This window comes from Bufo bufo, chromosome 3 (genome assembly GCF_905171765.1).
Source record: "Bufo bufo chromosome 3, aBufBuf1.1, whole genome shotgun sequence".
NCBI lineage: Eukaryota > Metazoa > Chordata > Amphibia > Anura > Bufonidae > Bufo > Bufo bufo.
In genome coordinates this window covers 634,830,379-634,850,829 of record NC_053391.1, presented here as the reverse complement: position 1 = coordinate 634,850,829, position 20,451 = coordinate 634,830,379, and the positions used below count along the sequence as shown (strand labels likewise).

The 20,451-nt window shown below is 43.2% G+C and overlaps 1 protein-coding gene across 1 annotated transcript in view; it reads right to left on the bottom strand.

Moving 5' to 3' along the window:
• Positions 1-17,696, bottom strand: part of FLT1 (fms related receptor tyrosine kinase 1) — a 74,226-nt gene extending 56,530 nt beyond the window's left edge. The window contains exon 1 of the mRNA XM_040426173.1: positions 17,362-17,696. Coding sequence (XP_040282107.1) covers positions 17,362-17,422 — 61 coding nt within the window. The 5' untranslated portion in view covers positions 17,423-17,696. The remainder of the gene's footprint in view (positions 1-17,361) is intronic.
• Between the last annotated feature and the right edge of the window lie 2,755 nt (positions 17,697-20,451).

The following is a 20,451-nucleotide window of genomic DNA, read 5'->3' as shown; positions in this document are numbered from 1 at the left end:
GATACCTTCTGTGTGCATTCTGCATTTTTCTCACTCCAATCAATAGAATGGGCTATTCTTCTCCAAAATACGGCCACGCTCTATAATTTGCAGAAGGGCCACACAGATCCACAACAAATACAGATGTGTGCGTGACCCCATAGAAATGCAATAAAAATGCAGACAGTAGGCGGGTGAAAAATACCGTCATGTGCACGAGACCTTACAGAGATAGACCACCAATAACATTTTGAAGTAAACTCAGATAGCCAAGGAAGACATTTTCAGAACAGTGGCAGCAGAGGTGGAGAACCTCAACAGACCAAGGACTTGCTACAATCTATCCCGGCAAGACAATCCTTTGTAACATCTGATGTATCAGAAATTCTTTAGGTTCCAAAGGATTGTCTAGCCGGGATAGATTGTAGCAAGTCCTTCTCTGTGAAAAGTATTAGGTCTGTAGAGGTTTTCCAGCTCTGCATGAACACAAGAGAGTTTCCATTCACTGAAGGTGAAATTGCAACATAAAGTTCTTTGAACGTTATATAAGCTTTTATTGAAGAATGAGAGCATAAAAAAGATTGGAAGAGGTTTTATGAGTTCTTTGGGTTTGTATGAATTGATACATTTATCTTCTGTAGGAATTGAACCCCTGGAAGCCAATCCAAAGGATCCGTCCTACCAGGATGAGAACTGTACTCTGAAGCTGTGGGGAACAGGCTCTGGGGCCTAAGGAGACCAAAGTACCCAGAGGAAGAGACCAGTACTATGTATGGTAGATGTGGGGGCGCCATTACAGATTTTGTATTGGGGCCCAGAAGCATCAATTTAGGTCTCTAGCTGCAGAACACCTTTAAGAAAAAAATGATTTCAGCATGACATAATATTACATAATCCAGATGATACAAACCGTGCTGTCAACCGAACGGGTACTCATTGCAAAATTAGGAATGTGACCAAGAAGATTCAAATAAACAGAAGATCTAACAGCGCGCAGTATAGTGGAGCCGTGCCCCTTCTATAGGGTCTGTGGACTGTAGCTTGACATCACATATACCAGAAGACAGAGGAGAATGGTTCCTGCAGTGTCTCCATCAGTGGTGCATGCTACAACCGTGCATAATTGGCCATTAGGAAAGAGATTAGCAGGGAATGTGTTCTGCCGCCTTGTCAAGATCAAAGCCGACAAAAATCCTAATACTTACTAAACAGAAATATCATCAGTGGATTTTTTTTTTGCTCACATGAATGAAATGTTCACATCTGGAAGCCTGGACTGCAGCATGCTGAAACCACCGGGGACACACCACCAGTCACAAGGTCCATGACGGAAATGTTACTGTGGCTTCTACAACGTACCCTGCTGTGTCAGCAATATTCGGGACACACGGCATGAGGTGCTTTTATACAAGGGGGCGACGTCCTGACCCTACAGAAAAACAAGTGCACCACTAAGGGTACTTTCACACTTGCGTTATTCTTTTCCGGCATAGAGTTCCGTCCTAGGGGCTCAATACCGGAAATGAACTGATGAGTTTTATCCCCATGCATTCTGAATGGAGAGTAATCCGCTCAGGACGCATCAGGACGTCTTCAGTTCAGTCTTTTTGACTTTTCAGGACAGAGATAATACCGCCGCATGCTACGGTTTTATCTCCGTCCAAAATTCCGGAACACGCTGCATACATTCAAATGTATTAGTGCCGGATCCAGCATTAAAAATACCGCAATGCCGGATCCGTCCTTCCAGTCTGCGCATGTACAGACCTTTAAAAATGTGAAAAAAAATTGAAACGGATCCGTTTGTCCGTATGACAAACGGACAGACGGATCCGATCTCGCAATGCATTTGTGAGACGGATCAGCATCCAGATCCGTCTACAAATGCTGTCTGTTTGCAAGCAGATTGCCGGATCCAGAAGGCAGTTCCGGCGACGGATCACTCTGCCGCAAGTGTGAAGGTACCTTAAACCACGACAATATATTAATGTATTCTTATTTATTTATTATTTTATGTTTTAAATATTTTATCTGTGATTCTTCTCTTCAATACTTTCTAATCACCCCTCAATAGCATAATATAGTCTGATGTATAAGATCCCTGCTTGCTGTATACAGTGACAGACTGGGGTTGATTGGGCCCTCCAGAGGAAACTGTTTTATGGGCTCACCCTCCATCAACACAGAACATATGCACGTCCACTTTTGAATGCATCTTAATCTTTGGTGATGTTGGTCATTTGACCTATAACTCCTGAGCTGGTGGTTTACAGTTAAAGGGTATTCTGGTATCAAACCACAGGATGGGGGATAACTATCAGATCGCTGGGATCCTACCTGTGCGAGAAAGGGTACCCCGTTCTTCTCTGAGCACCTGGAAATGCAAGGAGCGGCAGGTCAAGCATACACACTGCTGCTCTATTCATCTCTATGGGAGTACAGCACGTGGCTCTCTCTGGAACTCCCATAGAGATGAGTGGGGCAACAGTTTGCATGCCCAAATTGCCACTCCATTCATTTCAGGGTGCTCCAAGGGGTACGGGGTCCCAGCAGTAGGACCCCCACTGAGCTAATAGTTATCCCCTATCCTGTGGACACGAGAATACCCCTTTAATCTATCTTTTAGTAGCATAGCCGGACAACGTTTGTGTCTATAGCACAACATGCTAAATTTTAGGTAAACAAGCTGCCCTCCTCATGCGTGTCTCCAGGAGACATTACGGGGTGGTTTCTGTGATAGGGAGGCATCAGAGTTCTCTATGTGATATATGAACAAAGATTGTCTGGATGTGTACACAACCGTATCCATTATGCAGTTTGCAAATCACAGATCCGCCAAATACGCCCCCATTGTGGCATAATTCGTGGCACGGCTGTACGGATGCGGACAGCACACAGATGACACCCGTGTGCTGTCTGCATTTTTGTGCTGCCCCATAGAAATAAATGAGTCCGCGTGTGATCCACAAAAATGGGGATTGGATTCGGACCAAATTTCTGCTGTGGATTCGTTGTGAACTTAATTTAGTGGATTTCATTGCAAAAGGGTGAAACCTGTGGTGGAAATTCACAGCATGTCAAATTCTGCTACAGATTTCTACCCCGGATTCCACCCTTTGATTGATTTAAAATCTGACTTGCGGGTCAGTTTAGGCTGCATATTCCTTATAGGCCTCATGCACACGACCGTTGTGTGTTTTGCGTTCCGCGGAACGGCGTGGACAGCCAATAATATAACTGCCTATTCTTGTCCACAAAACGGACAAGAATAGGACAGGTTATATTTTTTTTGAGGACCACAGAACGGGATTCCCTGACGAAGAGCATCGTAATTTGCTCGAAACGCGTAGCTCTTAGTAGTGACGTCACCCGCTCCTCTGTGAGCACGAGCGGTAGGTAAACAGAGTTTCGCCACCGGCCTGGGCGAACTCCCAGACAGCAGCCTTACATCTGCAAAGACCCTCTGCGTATGAGAATTTTGAAAGATCTGCGCCTCGTACAATGTGACCTGCGCCTTGGACAACGAGAAGTTCCGTGATAGCATCCAAATCAAGGTAATCTTGAGTACCATGCGAGATATCTAGCTGCTTTACAGAATCGGAGAAAATTAGCAGGAGGGGGTTCTGGATAGATCGGCTGTGCGCGGTGTCAAGTTTTGTTTTTAGTTAATGATATACTAGGATATACATGTTTTCAGTCTCTGGACTTTAGATTGTTTCCATTCACTGACAGCAAGCATAGATCTTGAGAATCCAAGGACTCTACCTTCTGCTATAATATAAAACTTTTGTTGCATTTGCCTTCAATGAGAATAAACATGGCCAGAAATCCACATGTAAAAACCACACTTGAGGGCAGCAGCCTCTTCACTGTGATGATCAGCAATGGACCCGGAGGTCACACTCCCACTGATCAAACATTAGTCATTTTTTAAGGGGTTTTCTGAGAATATTAAGGCCCCTTGCCTGCATTGCTCCCTCAAAGAGTCATACTTTCCTGCTCCCCGCCACTCCGGTCCTGCACTTTGGCTCTAGTTCCTCCATTTTCTGGAGGAACTAGAGTTTGTTTGTTTTTCGGCCGGGGCACGGACATGGCCACTTATGCCACTGCAGCCAATGTGACTGGCTTCAGTGAAAACAAGGCTGGGACCAGAAGATGAGTGGGAGCCAGCGCGCAGGACCGGACCACCAGGGACCAGGTAACTATGACCCTTTCCAGAGGCGATGCAGGCTAGGGGCCTTCCCCTAAAGGGTTTATGCAATAATGGATGTAAAAAATGAAAATCATATAGTTTATGGTTCAGTTCAGGGGGCATGTCCTCTCTCAGGGGGTTCGTCCATTCTGCTGCAGTTCTTTCCCTGCAACTGTCACAACTTCTAACAGAAGATCTGGCTGTTGACAGTGGAAAATTTAAACTGAGCGCGTGTGACCATCTCAGCGAGGTGGACGGAGAAATAAGGAAAATCGAACAGCAGGTGGCGCTATACAGATACATTTTATTGAATAACTCAGTGGCTATGCAACATTTTTAAATACATGCAGTTAGAAAAGTATTCAACTCCAGGAGCTGGTTTGAAAAATGTAGACTATATTTCACGGAATATTCCCCGTTATAGTCCTAAAGGACCCCTTTAAACTTTGGCAACAACAGACTAAAAAAAGCTAAAATACACTGAATTGATAATTTGATACTATTCGTGAATATACATGACACAAATATTATGGAGGGACCATTTTCCCAAATAGCTGGTAACAGAAAACCGTAGATGTGCAGTAGCCCTGGAAATGCTTTACTCTAAAAACATACCTAAAAGTAGTCAAAAAGGGGCTAAAGATGGAAAATCCATTCAGCAACGCAAATCTCCAAACTGTTGCAAAGTCTCGTAAACAACATGCAGTAGCCTGCGGCCTGTAACAAGAGCATGAGCAAGCTCTCAGGAATCTGTTTATTGCTGATAAAGTCATATTATCATTAATTACAAGCGCAACTGACACTGAGATTTCACAAATAGCAGAGGATGTTTAATTACAACAATAGCAAAGAATTAGCTCATCCCTAAACCATGAAACCAGGGGGGTGTCAATGGGCAACACTTACTGTAACTAACGCGGGTGAAAGGTGAAGAGCTCCGCTAAAACAGGCCTAGTCAATTAGAGATCTCCCTATCAGAGGGCAAAAGAAAAGCTCTAATTGCTTATTTACACATGAATGGGGTTGGTATTTAAGGGGTTCTCTGCTGTGAACAATTTCTTTTTCTTAGAAGGTTGTGCAGGCAATAAGGCCATCACAGGGCTTTCCATTGCTGGGATCTCCAACGATCAGTTATAATTAGTGGAGGAACCTAGCAACAAGTGTTCAACTTCCCTGCAGCGCCACCACTGGGGAAATTAAAGCATTACATGAAAGCAATACGTTGTCCATGTAAAGCATGGAGGCTTTGGTCCTCCAGAACAAAAGATGCTCTATTCTTAGGCACCTGAATAGGTAACCCAAGTCAAAATTACTGTTTGAAAATGGGCTTTATAGACCATATGACTTTAATATCTGATCGTATGACTGTGTATCACTATCATGATAGCATGAGAATTGCATCAACTATCTGAATTCCTGGAGATACTGGCATCGACATATAGGTTAGACTGCCATTGCATTTAGGGGGCAAATAGTGAACATTATATGTGAGAGGTGTAGAGGTTCAGTGATACTGAGGATTCTAGTCACAGCTCCCTCATAGCACAAAACATTGCTTTATTTACTCCTATACACCGTAATGTCATCACGGGGGTCAGAAACCGGCGGACGATTTAAGACAAAGGCCCAAGAGTATCAATCTGCTCAAATAGATATTAAAAGAGGTATTCCCATCTTGGACATTGGGGACATATCGCTAGGATATGCCCCCAGTGTCTAATAGGTCCCCACCTCTGGGACCCACACCTATCCTTAGAATGGAGCCCACAAAGTGACAGAGGCACACCGCATATGCACGTCCGCCCTCCATTTATTTCTGTAAAACTACCGAAAATAGCTGAGTGCTTGCTCAGCTATTTCCGTAAGCCCCATAAAAGTAAATGTAGCTGTGGCCTAGTACAAGGGCCAATGATTTCAAAAGAATGTTCGTTCACCGTCACCAGTACTACAAAGATAAAGTCAGCAGCGGGGTACCACAAGGATTAAGTCAGCAGCAAGGTACCACAAGGATAAAGTCAGCAGCGGGGTACCACAAGGAGAAAGTCAGCAGCGGGGTACTACAAGGATAAAGTCAGAAGTGGGGTACAACAAGGATAAAGTCAGCAGTGGGGTACCACAAAGATAAAGTCAGCAGTGGGGTACCACAAGGATAAAGTCAGCAGTGGGATACCACAAGGATACAGTCAGAAGTGGGGTACAACAAGGATAAAGTCAGCAGTGGGATACCACAAGGATACAGTCAGCAGCGGGGTATCACAAGGATAAAGTCAGCAGTGGGGTACAACAAGGATAAAGTCAGAAGCGGGGTACAACAAGGATAAAGTCAGCAGCGGGTACCACAAGGATAAAGTCAGAAGCAGGGTACTACAGGGATAAAGTCAGCAGCGGGGTACTACAAGGATAAAGTCAGAAGCGGGGTACCACAAGGATAAAGTCAGAAGCAAGGTACCACAAGGATAAAGTCAGAAGCGGGGTACCACAAGGATAAAGTCAGCAGCGGGGTACTACAAGCTAAAAGTCAGAAGCGGGGTACCACAAGAAGAAAATCAGCAGTGGGGTACTACAAGCTAAAAGTCAGAAGCGGGGTACCACAAGAAGAAAATCAGCAGTGGGGTACTACAAGCTAAAATTCAGAAGCGGGGTACCACAAGAAGAAAATCAACAGTGGGGTACTACAAGCTAAAAGTCAGAAGCGGGGTACCACAAGAAGAAAATCAGCAGCAGGGTACCACAAGGATAAAGTCAGCAGCGGAGACCACAAGGAGAAAGTCAGCAGTGGGGTACTACAAGGATAAAGTCAGAAGCGGGGTACCACAAGGATAAAGTCAGCAGTGGGGTACTAGAAGAATAAAGTGAGAAGTGGGGTACCACAAGCATAAAGTCAGCAGCGGGGACCACAAGGAGAAAGTCAGCAGCGGGGACCACAAGGAGAAAATCAGCAGCGGGGTACTACAAGGAGAAAGTCCGCAGCGGGGTACTACAAGGAGAAAGTCAGTAGCGGGGTACTACTTTGTACAAGGAGAAAGTCAGCAGCGGGGTACTACAAGGAGAAAGTCAGCAGCGGGGTACTACAAGGAGAAAGTCAGCAGCGGGGTACTACAAGGACAAAGTCAGCAGCGGGGTACTACAATGATAAAGTCAGAAGCGGGGTACCTCAAGGATAAAGTCAGCAGTGAGGTGCCACAAAGATAAAGTCAGCAGCGGGGTACCACAATGATAAAGTCAGAAGCGGGGTACCACAATGATAAAGTCAGAAGCGGGGTACCTCAAGGATAAAGTCAGCAGTGAGGTGCCACAAAGATAAAGTCAGCAGCGGGGTACCTCAAGGATCTGTTATCTCTTTATCAGTGATCTTGTGGACGGGATGGTGAAGTGTCTGCTATTACCGATGACACATAACCTAGCTCGAGTCACTTCCAAATGGGGTGGTCTTCTGCTGGGGTCTAGCTCCATTCCAGTCACATCCTTGCATGAACCTTTAGTTGTCATTACAGGAAATGTTGAGTTTTGCTTAGGAGATATTGCAATAAACCACCACATATGAATAGCCCTGCTAAATAGACGCAGACAGTTGTGATGTAAAGCTGGATGCCTACATCCCCCATACTATATACATATGTCGCTGCACATTTCTCTTACACATATTACGTGACATAGCTGTACATGTATAATGATCTATTGGACTAAGGATACATATCATTTAAGTCATGTTATTATGACCTGCAGTAATGGGATCAAGTTTTACTGTATACATTGCATGATCTCAGACCAATAAAGTGTGCCTCCACCTTTAAAGAGGTTTTCTGGGAGTAGAATATGGATGACCTATCCTCAGGATAGGTCATCAATATCAGATCATTGGGGGTCCGACTCCTGACACTCTCACTGATCCTCTGTTTGAATAAGCTCCGGTGAGCCTTGCAGCCTCTCTCTAGGCCAGTGACTTCATGTTCATTGGTCACGTGGTATTTTTGCAGATCAGTCCCATTCTTGGTGCTTGGTACTCTGCTAGGAGTCCCCAGCACTCATCTGAGCACTGTGGTCCTTTTAAAGAACTGATCGGCCGGGATGGCAAGTGTTGAACCCTCAGCGATCTGATTTTGATGACCTGTCTTGAAGATAGGTCATCAATATTGTACTCCTAGAAAACCCCTTTAAGTTACTGGGACATCACTGTCATGGTACTGCAAATGGAAGCAATCCAGAAAAAGTAAAAACAACAGGAAAATCCAAATTTTCTAAAGCTTTCAACACAAGATGAAGACAAACTGTTTTATTGATGTGTCAGCATCTCATAGGCAGCTTTTTGTATATAGACATTTGGGTGAAGCACAAGATATGTGATTTCCTTGGGTCCCCTTTGTCTAAGTTCAGATCAGCAATATAGTTAATTTCCACTCAACTAATACAAACATTGCCTGAAAAATTATTGGGCACATCAACTTTAAGGAAGTTGTCCAGGTTTTTGCTTTTTAAACCAACCAAAGTGACCTGTGGAAAAATGAAGCTCCCAGACTTTCATTGGACTTAAGGTTCCCATTTGTCAACTTCATGCATGATGTTACGTGTGCTGCTACAGACAATGACTGGCCTTGGCAGTAATGCGTCACCAAGCGTTATGTGACCCAGAACTGATTTACCACTTGTGAACACATTGCCGCTGAGGCCAGTCTTTGGTTGCAGTGGCATACATGTCCACCTATTCGTTGAAATTGACAGATAGGTACCAAAAGCCGAGTGAAAAGAGCCCAGAAGTCAGAACGGAGTGGCAAGAAGTTTGTGAATATGGACTGGGGGCAGATTTAATAAAAAAACAAAACCTGGGCAACCCCTTTAAAGTTCTGATGTTTTTGGACTTCTGCAGAACATTTTTTAATGTACTGATAAAAGTAATCGGTGGACTCATTTATGAAAGTAATGACTCATGTTTTATCACAAACATGTTGTTCTGCTTTTGGCTTTCCAATTAGACCATATTTCTTGGTATTGCCGTGTCACACACCGCACTAGAATCACTCCTACACTTTCTTGCCGGATTCATAGCAATGTGCTGAAATCATCTTCAACGCCCCCAAGTTTCAAAGTTCTGCAACTGAGGGGGAAATTAGAAGATAACATCAACTACACTTATGGAGCTACTGAAATATACAGTACCACATTCAGATGCAGATAATAATGCAGATACTGTACTGTAAATTAAGCTTTGGTAGGTCCAATGTTGACTCCATATTGTGTCCAGTCATGAGTGGAAAAACCTTTTTGACTTGAGCGGACAGACAGTCAAGTTCTGTGGACCACCAAGCTTTTAAATATTGCATTCATGGTAGCGTGGATGAAAAGAAAGATAACGGTGATCTGTCATGTTAAGCATCTGGTACCAAAGAAACAACTAGGACATCTGGATAGGGACTATGACTATGGAGAGGGAGGGTTCTCCAGTTCAGATTTCCCCATCACCTTTTGCATGGATGGTTTAAACCTGTACAGGGATGAATAGTTAGCAAGACGGCATAGAAAAAATAGGGACCAACCCATGCTGGGAAAGGTGGTCCAAACTTGATAGAGCCCAGGTTCTTATCATGTGAAACCAGAGTAGTAGATGAGAGCATGAACATTAGATAAAGGCTCCACAACACCCCATCCCCCTCCATTCTGTTACAGGCAATGGATTGTGATCATGGTATTTCAAACAGGATGCTCCAGAATAACAAATTGCTGACCACTATCAGGATCATCCATTAAGATGGACAGTGGAGGCAAAATTGAGTCCTGAAAACAGAACTACCTTACATCCATGGTTCTAAGTGCAATACATTCATGGGATAAAGAGACGTGGTGTACTTTCAAGGTACCCAAATACCAAATTAATAGCCAACATTACAAGAAAAAAACGGACACAATTTAAAACCATGAGATGGGCCAGAAAATGTTATGTAATCCTGATTAAATATGACAGTCTTTCCTTTATCTTACTACTCAAGCAAGGACACTGCAAGTACAGCTCCATTGACCTAAAATGACATGACTCCACATAGAATGTATTTCAATGCAGTATTAAAATTACACCCATAGCGGTTTTCTCCCTTCTCCCCATTAAATACATGTACATGTTCTGCCAAGCCGAATGAGTATGAGGGAGTTGTAATGGGATTGGGAAAAATAGCTGTCAGTCAAATGATCATTCGGTCAACAGCTATTGAATGTGTATGGCCACCTTAAGGCTAGCCATACACTTCAGATAGCTGTCAGCCCTCCCTCCCATACATATGAATCTGAAGAAAGCCAACCTCTTATCTCAGAGAATAAATATGATCAGGCACGTTGAAACCCAACACCTCGATCCTTCTTTTTCCCAACATTTGCCATAGATGATTGGCCATTCCCGCCAAAATCAGTGGGTTTAGCCAACACTAACCTGCTGTATGTTTCCACCTTAAAGGGGTTGTCCAGAATTTGACTATTGATGGCCATCAGTATCTGATTGGCCGGATTTAAACAACAGTGTAGCACAACCATTCAGCTGTTTCAGAGTAGCTCCGGTGATGGAAGTGTGTAATAGACGGAGCCGGTTACTGCACCACTGCTCCCACTGAACTGAATGGAAGCAGAGCTGCAGTAACAGCTCCATCCACTGCACAATGGACGGAGCGGTGTAGTTCCAGTGTTGACTTTCGGCACTGGAACAGCTGATCAATGGGGGTGCAGGATGTTGAATACCCGCTGATTAGATGTTAATGACCTATCCTGAGAATGGACCATCAATAATAGAATCCTTGAATACCCCTTTAAGTTATACATTGCATCACCAGAGCAAATGTAAGAAAAACAATTGCACCATATTATGGCGGTATCTCTACTGGCATTACTTCTGTGGGGGAATACGATGCCTCATGGAGACTCAGAGAGCCCTGTGCAAGGATCCTAAAGCAAACTTCTCAACTTGGTCACCTGAATTCCAGAACAAGGTGTTGACCCAAAGACAAGGTTAGTAGTTGCAACAAAGAACATGATAAAAGTTCAACACAAAGGACAAACATCAAGTTTTGTGGTCCAGAAATGTAGTTTCCACAACGCGATAAGAGTAACGTAGGTGGAAATTTTCACTTCCTGATTTTCCAATCCCAAGGAAGGTGAGTTCCACATATTACATAAAAGAAGACAGATCTGAGTATCATGGAGTGTTAGAGGAAATCAAAGTGGAAACATACAGGGGACAAAGAGCAATGCACTCAGGTAAGAGGAAGGAGATGATCTATTTATAGGTAGGGGACTGGGAAGAACACAGCCAAGGATATGGGAAAGTCATTTCCTTTTGATATCAGGAAAAAGCCTATTTAAGGTAATTAGGAAAAACAGGGATGTCCACTTGCGTAGAAGAGACAGGAACAGAGGAGAAGTCGGGACAGACTGTGACATAGGAGAGCATGGGGGTCTAATGACAGGAATCAGAGGTGTGGTTGGAGTAAGAGGCTTCCAATGACTCACCGATGAAAGCCTACACAAAATCATTCGGTTGCAAAATTATTAGGATATATTGTCCTTTCGTCAAGTCCATTTTTTTGGGGGCGGATATGTTCTCTAGAAGACTGGATCCAACTTTGCATTGTTTCATACTTTTTAAACACGTTTTCCACACACACTAACCACAATTTTTAGCAAATACAGGGACCTAGTGTATAAAGCTGGAGTAGCATGTGCTCGATGTGGGGGTGGCTAGGGGTAGCATGTGGGGTGTGCCTAAACTGTACCTAAATGTGTATCACATTTTACCCATAACAATTGTGAAATGTTTCCTAGATATATTCTTGCCTTAAAACACTGATGCTACAATAGGATAGAGTGCCTTAAGGAGGCACCATATGGAGTGTTTTCAAGAGTCCATGCATGTTGCTTGACCATGTAGACCCAAAAGGATATATTTGCTTACAACTTTACTCCAGTCAAAACCTAAAAATTATCTGTCAATCCACAGTACCCCAATGCCCCTTGTCCCCCATCCTGAGTTACTCTTATTAAACTTATGGGACCTGATTTAGCAGATTCCCATACTGGAGTGATGAGGTTCTACAGGGTCAAAAAGTATTTATTTTCTTTAACTCTGCAGGGACATAAGTTATCAGTCGGGCAAATCCCCATTGATCCTAAGCGCTGTCCATAAATATATAGCTTTCTGGACTTGGGAAAGTATGATCTTCAGTGTGGTCTGGGAGATGAGTCAACTCAACCACATTTTTGTAGGTATGAGTGGAATTACCCTTTAAAAAGTATTTTCTTCTCTATTTCAACCTCTGTCCACCTTGTATTTGAGCCTTATGTCTGCCTTACACTCCTGAAAAACTCCTGGAAGATGTATACTACTACATAACTATTCAGTGGCATATATCTAAACCTTCCATTCAAAGAATATGTTGGGCAATACTGGCGATATACTGTATAATTGGACAGAAGGCTCTGATGTGATGTGGACCAATGACTGGGGTGGTAGACCTGTAAAACCATAATACAGGTGTTCTAAGGCGAGCTCGGGAGGACAGAAACCTCCCATGGACCATGGTCTCCAACTTGTGGCTCTCCAGCTATCATGGCATGCTGGGAGTTATAGTTTGGCAACTGCTTGAGAGTCACAAATCAAAAACCATTGCTTTAGATTACAGATGCTTCATGCAATGTCTGCATGGCAACTGATATATTCTAAATGTAGCCTTCTTTAAATTTTGGAAATTGAACAAGATTCCGAAAGTGCACGATAGTCTGTATTTACTTGGCACCTGTACTATTTCAGCGTAGCAAATAACTCAGCACAGGGAGATGATCTAATAGACCAGGCAAAAAGGCATGTTACAGCTCACTGAACTCTATGAACTAATGCAGAGGAATGAACCACAATGTTCCCTGTGACTGAGCAAACAGTAACACATCCAACGCCGGGTGACTACAGCGAGCATCTCTGATAGAAAACATGATCTGTTAGCTGTATGCACTGTATGGAACCAGAAAAACTTTTTTTCTCCAAATTCTGAAATTAGCACATAGGTCAAATGTGCCAGAAGCGCTAATCAGATGTTAACTATCGGGAAGATTGCCCTGTGATCGAATTATAACTAGAAACATCCCCTCAGCTTTGTGTCTGGCATTGTGCTGTGTGTGCATGAAGAGCGATCGGGAAATTGTAACGCATGATTCTGACTAAACAAATCCAGAACTGGACCTTTCCAGGCCACAAAAAAAGATTGCTTCCAGATAGTTCTAATACTTTGGATATCATATTCCAGCACATTAAGTCTATGTCCTCAATGGAAATGCAAACTGACTAATCTACACTGATACACTGGGCTTCCTCTAAATCAAAGCTTCTTATCTGCTCAAGCAGACAATGACTTTTACACGGATGTAATAAGGAATTCTCTAGTTATGCTACTAGAACTCAACTGCATTGTTCAATGGCAAACTGCACTCCTGGAAAAAGGAAGATTTCACATCTAATTACCCTAGCCAAGGAAAAATGGCTTGTTGGCACCCAGAACCTAGGGGGCACACACAATGCCAGCTTCTCTGGCAATGTACCTGTCTCAGCTAATGCAGCAGCTAGCATATAGATAGATAAGGTTATGGCATAGAAATTTCATGATATATCAGAAAATCTGAAAAGTGCTTTCCAGAGAGTGTTCATTATCACCCCTTGTAACAATGGTCTCCAACCTGAGGCTCCATAGATGTTGTGAAACTGGAAGTCCCAGCATCATGGTAGCAGTAGTATCACAGCAGATACAGAGTTACTGTTGGAGACCACAGACATATACAGCAAGAGTCTCTCTTTAGTATAGACATAGTCTGTGTATGGGCTATTATGTCTAAAGAGTCTATGGACTTTCAGTAAGATGGGATTATCCAATATGTGGCATTTTGTGAACCAAGCAATCATTAAACTATCAAACTTCTTGTCTTTAAGTTTACATTGGTTCTGGAAAGCGATCACACATGATCCTTCAATTTCTGCCTCCTAGGATATATTAAATGTAAGTGAGAATTTACTAATGTCTTCAAGTGTTTTAAGATGAGGATTAATTACAAAAGGACAAGACAACACACAATAACATTTGTCATTTGTGGTTCTACAGTTCCTATCATGGCAATATGCAAATTGGTCTCCATAAAAATACTAATCTCTTCCACAAAATCTGCCACTTGATTCTAGGCTCAACTATGGTGCATGAGATCTTCTGTAGGATGTCTACTACCAAGTCCTCCATTCAAGAATCTCTAGGACATCACTGCTCCTATGCATTGTACTTAGATTAGTCCCTGCTTCTGTGTAGAAGGCACCATACACTGCGTGCAGAATTATTAGGCAAATGAGTATTTTGACCACATCATCCTCTTTATGCATGTTGTCTTACTCCAAGCTGTATAGGCTCGAAAGCCTACTACCAATTAAGCATATTAGGTGATGTGCATCTCTGTAATGAGAAGGGGTGTGGTCTAATGACATCAACACCCTATATCAGGTGTGCATAATTATTAGGCAACTTCCTTTCCTTTGGCAAAATGGGTCAAAAGAAGGACTTGACAGCCTCAGAAAAGTCAAAAATAGTGAGATATCTTGCAGAGGGATGCAGCACTCTTAAAATTGCAAAGCTTCTGAAGCGTGATCATCGAACAATCAAGCGTTTCATTCAAAATAGTCAACAGGGTCGCAAGAAGCGTGTGGAAAAACCAAGGCGCAAAATAACTGCCCATGAACTGAGAAAAGTCAAGCGTGCAGCTGCCAAGATGCCACTTGCCACCAGTTTGGCCATATTTCAGAGCTGCAACATCACTGGAGTGCCCAAAAGCACAAGGTGTGCAATACTCAGAGACATGGCCAAGGTAAGAAAGGCTGAAAGACGACCACCACTGAACAAGACACACAAGCTGAAACGTCAAGACTGGGCCAAGAAATATCTCAAGACTGATTTTTCTAAGGTTTTATGGACTGATGAAATGAGAGTGAGTCTTGATGGGCCAGATGGATGGGCCCGTGGCTGGATTGGTAAAGGGCAGAGAGCTCCAGTCCGACTCAGACGCCAGCAAGGTGGAGGTGGAGTACTGGTTTGGGCTGGTATCATCAAAGATGAGCTTGTGGGGCCTTTTCGGGTTGAGGATGGAGTCAAGCTCAACTCCCAGTCCTACTGCCAGTTTCTGGAAGACACCTTCTTCAAGCAGTGGTACAGGAAGAAGTCTGCATCCTTCAAGAAAAACATGATTTTCATGCAGGACAATGCTCCATCACACGCGTCCAAGTACTCCACAGCGTGGCTGGCAAGAAAGGGTATAAAAGAAGAAAATCTAATGACATGGCCTCCTTGTTCACCTGATCTGAACCCCATTGAGAACCTGTGGTCCATCATCAAATGTGAGATTTACAAGGAGGGAAAACAGTACACCTCTCTGAACAGTGTCTGGGAGGCTGTGGTTGCTGCTGCACGCAATGTTGATGGTGAACAGATCAAAACACTGACAGAATCCATGGATGGCAGGCTTTTGAGTGTCCTTGCAAAGAAAGGTGGTTATATTGGTCACTGATTTGTTTTTGTTTTGTTTTTGAATGTCAGAAATGTATATTTGTGAATGTTGAGATGTTATATTGGTTTCACTGGTAAAAATAAATAATTGAAATGGGTATATATTTGTTTTTTGTTAAGTTGCCTAATAATTATGCACAGTAATAGTCACCTGCACACACAGATATCCCCCTAAAATAGCTAAAACTAAAAACAAACTAAAAACTACTTCCAAAAATATTCAGCTTTGATATTAATGAGTTTTTTGGGTTCATTGAGAACATGGTTGTTGTTCAATAATAAAATTAATCCTCAAAAATACAACTTGCCTAATAATTCTGCACTCCCTGTAGTTACAGAAGATTGTGAATTTGTGTTAATCCACCATCATGTCATAAAACAACTAGAAGTCATTATTGAAGGACCTCCTAAATGTTCAGAAAAGATGTCTGGTCTGAAGGTCCTTTTTCCCTTGTTTATAGATATTAAATAATAGCCATGATAATACTGATGATGTCAGCCATTTAGATTATTTTATTTCAAGGTGTTTCATTTGATGGAGACTATATGGCATACAGAAAGTTATAAAGGTGTCTGGTGGTCTTAGAACTGTGACATAGGAGCAAATCATCTGCTAATGATTCACCATTCTTCTGAGGGAGTCCTGTCTTCTGAATGTGGATAGGACTAAACTGACATGATGTCTTATATTATGTCCTCTTCTAGATAGACATAGATGGACAGACCTGAGATAAATAGATACACAGATTTCAGATAGATTGATAGATAGGCATAGACTTGAGATAGATATATAGACAGATATGAAATAGATTTCAAACACTAGTAATTTGACAAGTTTAAATATTCAAACTTTCTAACACAATAATCTTACTACAACCAATAGTGATAAACTTCTCCAAGTCATAGGACTATAATAGAAATCTTGAAATAAAAAGATAATCCTCAATCTCCAGCAACATGGTGAGGTAGCTTTTAAAGTAACCTCATGCTATCTGACAAAGATCTTTAGACAATTTCACACATTTATTCTAGATACAGATTTTAGCAGAGACTATACAGACAGAGGCTGAAGTTACCCCATTCCTGGTACCTCATGAGGCACAAGCAAAGACTGTTAACTGAGCCGAAGCTTAGGATCCACTTAACTCATGACAGAACTATACTTTACTGTCCATTACAAGTTAAAAGCCACCACAGAACCATATCATACCATGTGAAATATCTGGAATCATGCATGTTATATATCCAGAATTATACCATGTCATATAAACCAGAACCATACAATGTAATATAGGGAAAGAATGTATCCAAATTCCAAACTGTTTCCTAGCAACACATCAGTCATCAATACAAGTTTGGATAACACTTAACTAGTTACATTTTCTGGAACTACAAAGCCCAAAATAGGCATCGCTAACCACAGGACCACACCTGGCACAAACTCTTGCAGCCTGGCATGATGTGACTAGTAGTTTCCAGCCTTAATGCAAGAATAATGGTTCAAATATTGACAAAATATGAGGAAAATTATTCTATGCATTCATTAAAACATAGTTCTCTAAATGTCCTGACAGCCACTCAGTGGTGGAGCCGTCAGCACATTGCCCAAATGTGGAGGAATGCACCTACCTGTCAGAATCAGGCATCCAAACAGCAAGCACAGCATTGCCACAGTAACACAGCTTAACATCTCTATTTGAGCAGTAATATCTCTGCCCTAGATCCCACAATGATGAGCTTCTGTAGTGCAAAGAGGTAATGATCAATCAAAGGATGAGCCTCCAGCGAGAAGTGTCCTCCCTGGTCCCCAGTGCTGAAAGTTTATCCTGCACCAGTGAGCTATCCAGCAAGACCTAGAGCTCCAGTCCTCTCTCCTCACCAGCTTCCTGCAAAATGACTTGTGCACAGCAGTGTGGCCTTAACTGCAGAGTGGGAAGGAATATCCTGAAGGACAAAGTGCTGGAACCCCAGGGAGATATCCATTCATTATGTGCAGCCAAATTCTCACACCCCTGATATAACCTCTTCTGACTGATGGCATCTGCAACCACTCCCTGCCCATGACATCACCAAGTCCCTGGTATAAAGGCAGCTGGTCCTACCACATGCAGACACTAACCGGTCACAGCTGCAGGGGCCACATCTCCCAGACAGTTCTGCATCCCAGCAGTCATGATTAAGCAGTAACAGCATTGTTTCATTTACACTTGGTTAGGGTCACACGAACTAAACAGACTTTACGCACATAGTTTGTAGTGAGTGCCCTGCAGGCACCGAGAGCTTACACAATGTCCCTCTACCCCGAGGTCTGCTGCTATTAGAGGGTCTGTTCACCACGCGAGAGGGTTGAGAGATCATTTATTTTCTAATACATATTACTTAATGAGGAAAATAAACTACAATGTTTGTACAGTCGGTAAGACACAAACCAATCTGTTCCCATGTCTTTGTACGTTATATAGAAGGGACATTTACCTTCACATCTGTGGCATGGAGATCCAGCCACCTGATCCGGTTAAAATGTCGAGAATCGGCCAGACACAACCCGCTGAATGCAGAGATTTGTGTCCGGCCAACTCTCAGTATTTTTGCTGGAATGCGGACAGATCTCCGTCCGGACCCAATTATACTTAATGGGACTGGCGGGCATTGCGGTTGCATCTGGCAGTGCCAGATCCGAGGAATCACTGCCTCAGATTTTAAAGTAGCCTTACAGTCAGTGTCAGACTGGGGTGCCTACGGCCCACCAGTAAAATGAAAGGGGTTTTTCTATATTGATGGTCTATCCCCAGGATAGATCATCAATATGAGATTGGAGAGGTCCGACTTCGATCCGAGCTCCCGGCACCCCTGTCAATCAGTCATATGAAGAGGCCGCAGCTCTCTGTGAGTGCTTAGGTTCACCGCCCTAGGCCCAGCTCAGTCCTGTTCAAGTGAGGGGACTGAGCTGTGATACCAAGCAATGTACGGCGCAGTGCTTGGTAAGTTGCTTTGGTGAAGGCCACTCCTTCCTCAAACAGCTGATCGTTGGGGGGGTGCCAGGAGTTGGACCCCACCCATCTCATATTGATGACCTATCCTGAGGATATGAACCCTGGAAAACCCCTTCAATCCTGGGGGCCTACTAAAAAGCTACATGCAAATATTACCTGACCCAATTTGCAACTGCTTAACACTGAACCGAACCCTTTTTTTTTTCAGTAGTAGCCTGTGCCTAAGACCGTTCTGTCCTGGAGACCCTGTCTCTGCGCTTAAAGGGGTTTTCTGAGTTGTAAAAAAAACTCGGGCAACCCCTGTAAATGGTCTAACATAGCAAAAGAATAGATTCCCACTAGTGATGAGCGAATCGGTTCGTCCTGCTTTGGACGAACCCGATTCATTCATCCGCATAACTCATACTCGTTATTATCCTTATCTCCCTATGAACATTAAAATGTATTGCCTCCGATGAGGCTCTATTAAGATGGCTGTGGTTAATGCGAGACTTCCTTAATCGTGCGCAGGTGATGTTACTGTGAGTAGCGGTGCATGCATAACGAATAGAGGTGCATGCATGCACCACAATCATTAAAATCATTAACGGATCCGGGTTCATATTTATTATGTAATATATTTATTCACGCACCGTTACTCACAGTAACATCGCATGCGAAAGACTAATGAAGTCTTGCGTTAACTGTGGCCATCTTGGAAGAGCCTCATCAGAGACAATACATCTTAATGCTCATAGGGAGATACGGATAATAACAAATATGAGTTATGTGGATGAATGAACCGATTTGCTCATCGCCAATAGTCGCCTGTTTTCTCCTCTGCTTCTTCCTCTGCTGCCCTCTAGTCCATTCTGTGCATACAGGTCACTGCTGCAGCCAATCACTGGCCTCAGCAGAGACGTCCTGTGCACTGCCAAGGCCAGTGATTGGCCGCAGGGTGACCTATGTGCATGGAACATGCAGCCAGGAAGATGACATCAGCAGGAAGAGGACTGGAACTCGATGACCAAGTTTTCATTTAACTCGGACAACCCTTTTAAACACCATCTCAGCCATCCGATGCATCTATATTAATAAACTGGACAGTTTTTTAAATAATCTACCCAGTTTTTCATATGATCACACAGGCTGGTTGATATGCAGAACATGTGTATGTAGTGCAGTCAGTGTGCTGTGCCTTGTACGACTTGTTCCAGGGGATGGAGGGACTAGGGGGACCACCAGGCTCAAGGACCCAGCAATAGATTAACCTGCTCCCCTCCGGGCCAGTCCAAGCCTGATTACAGCTAGATAGAACAATCATATCGAATGAAAGGTATCAATTTAAATGGAGAAATTAAGTATTGTGCTGGCTGCATGATGATATTCACTGTATCAGGTCATTCTTATTGTGCACCACAAAAAAATTCATAATGAAGGTTTTTGGAAGCCCCCTTCCCACTTGGCGCTTACTTATCTGCTTCCTGGCTCTGGCTCCCCGCTCCTTCTCCTCCCGCCCTGTAAACATCCGGTATGATGTCATCTGCAGCCAATCACTGGTCGCGGTGACTGGATCTCCTTGTGTCATCTGACCATCACAGGCTGGGAGGAGAAGGAGTGAGGAGCCAGTGCTGGGAGGCAGGTAAGTAAGCTTCCCTGTAAAGGTAAGTTTACCAAAAACCTCACCACTCATGTACAACCCCTTTAAATGTCTGCTATTGTCTGCGATTGTCCATCTCTGGTGGCT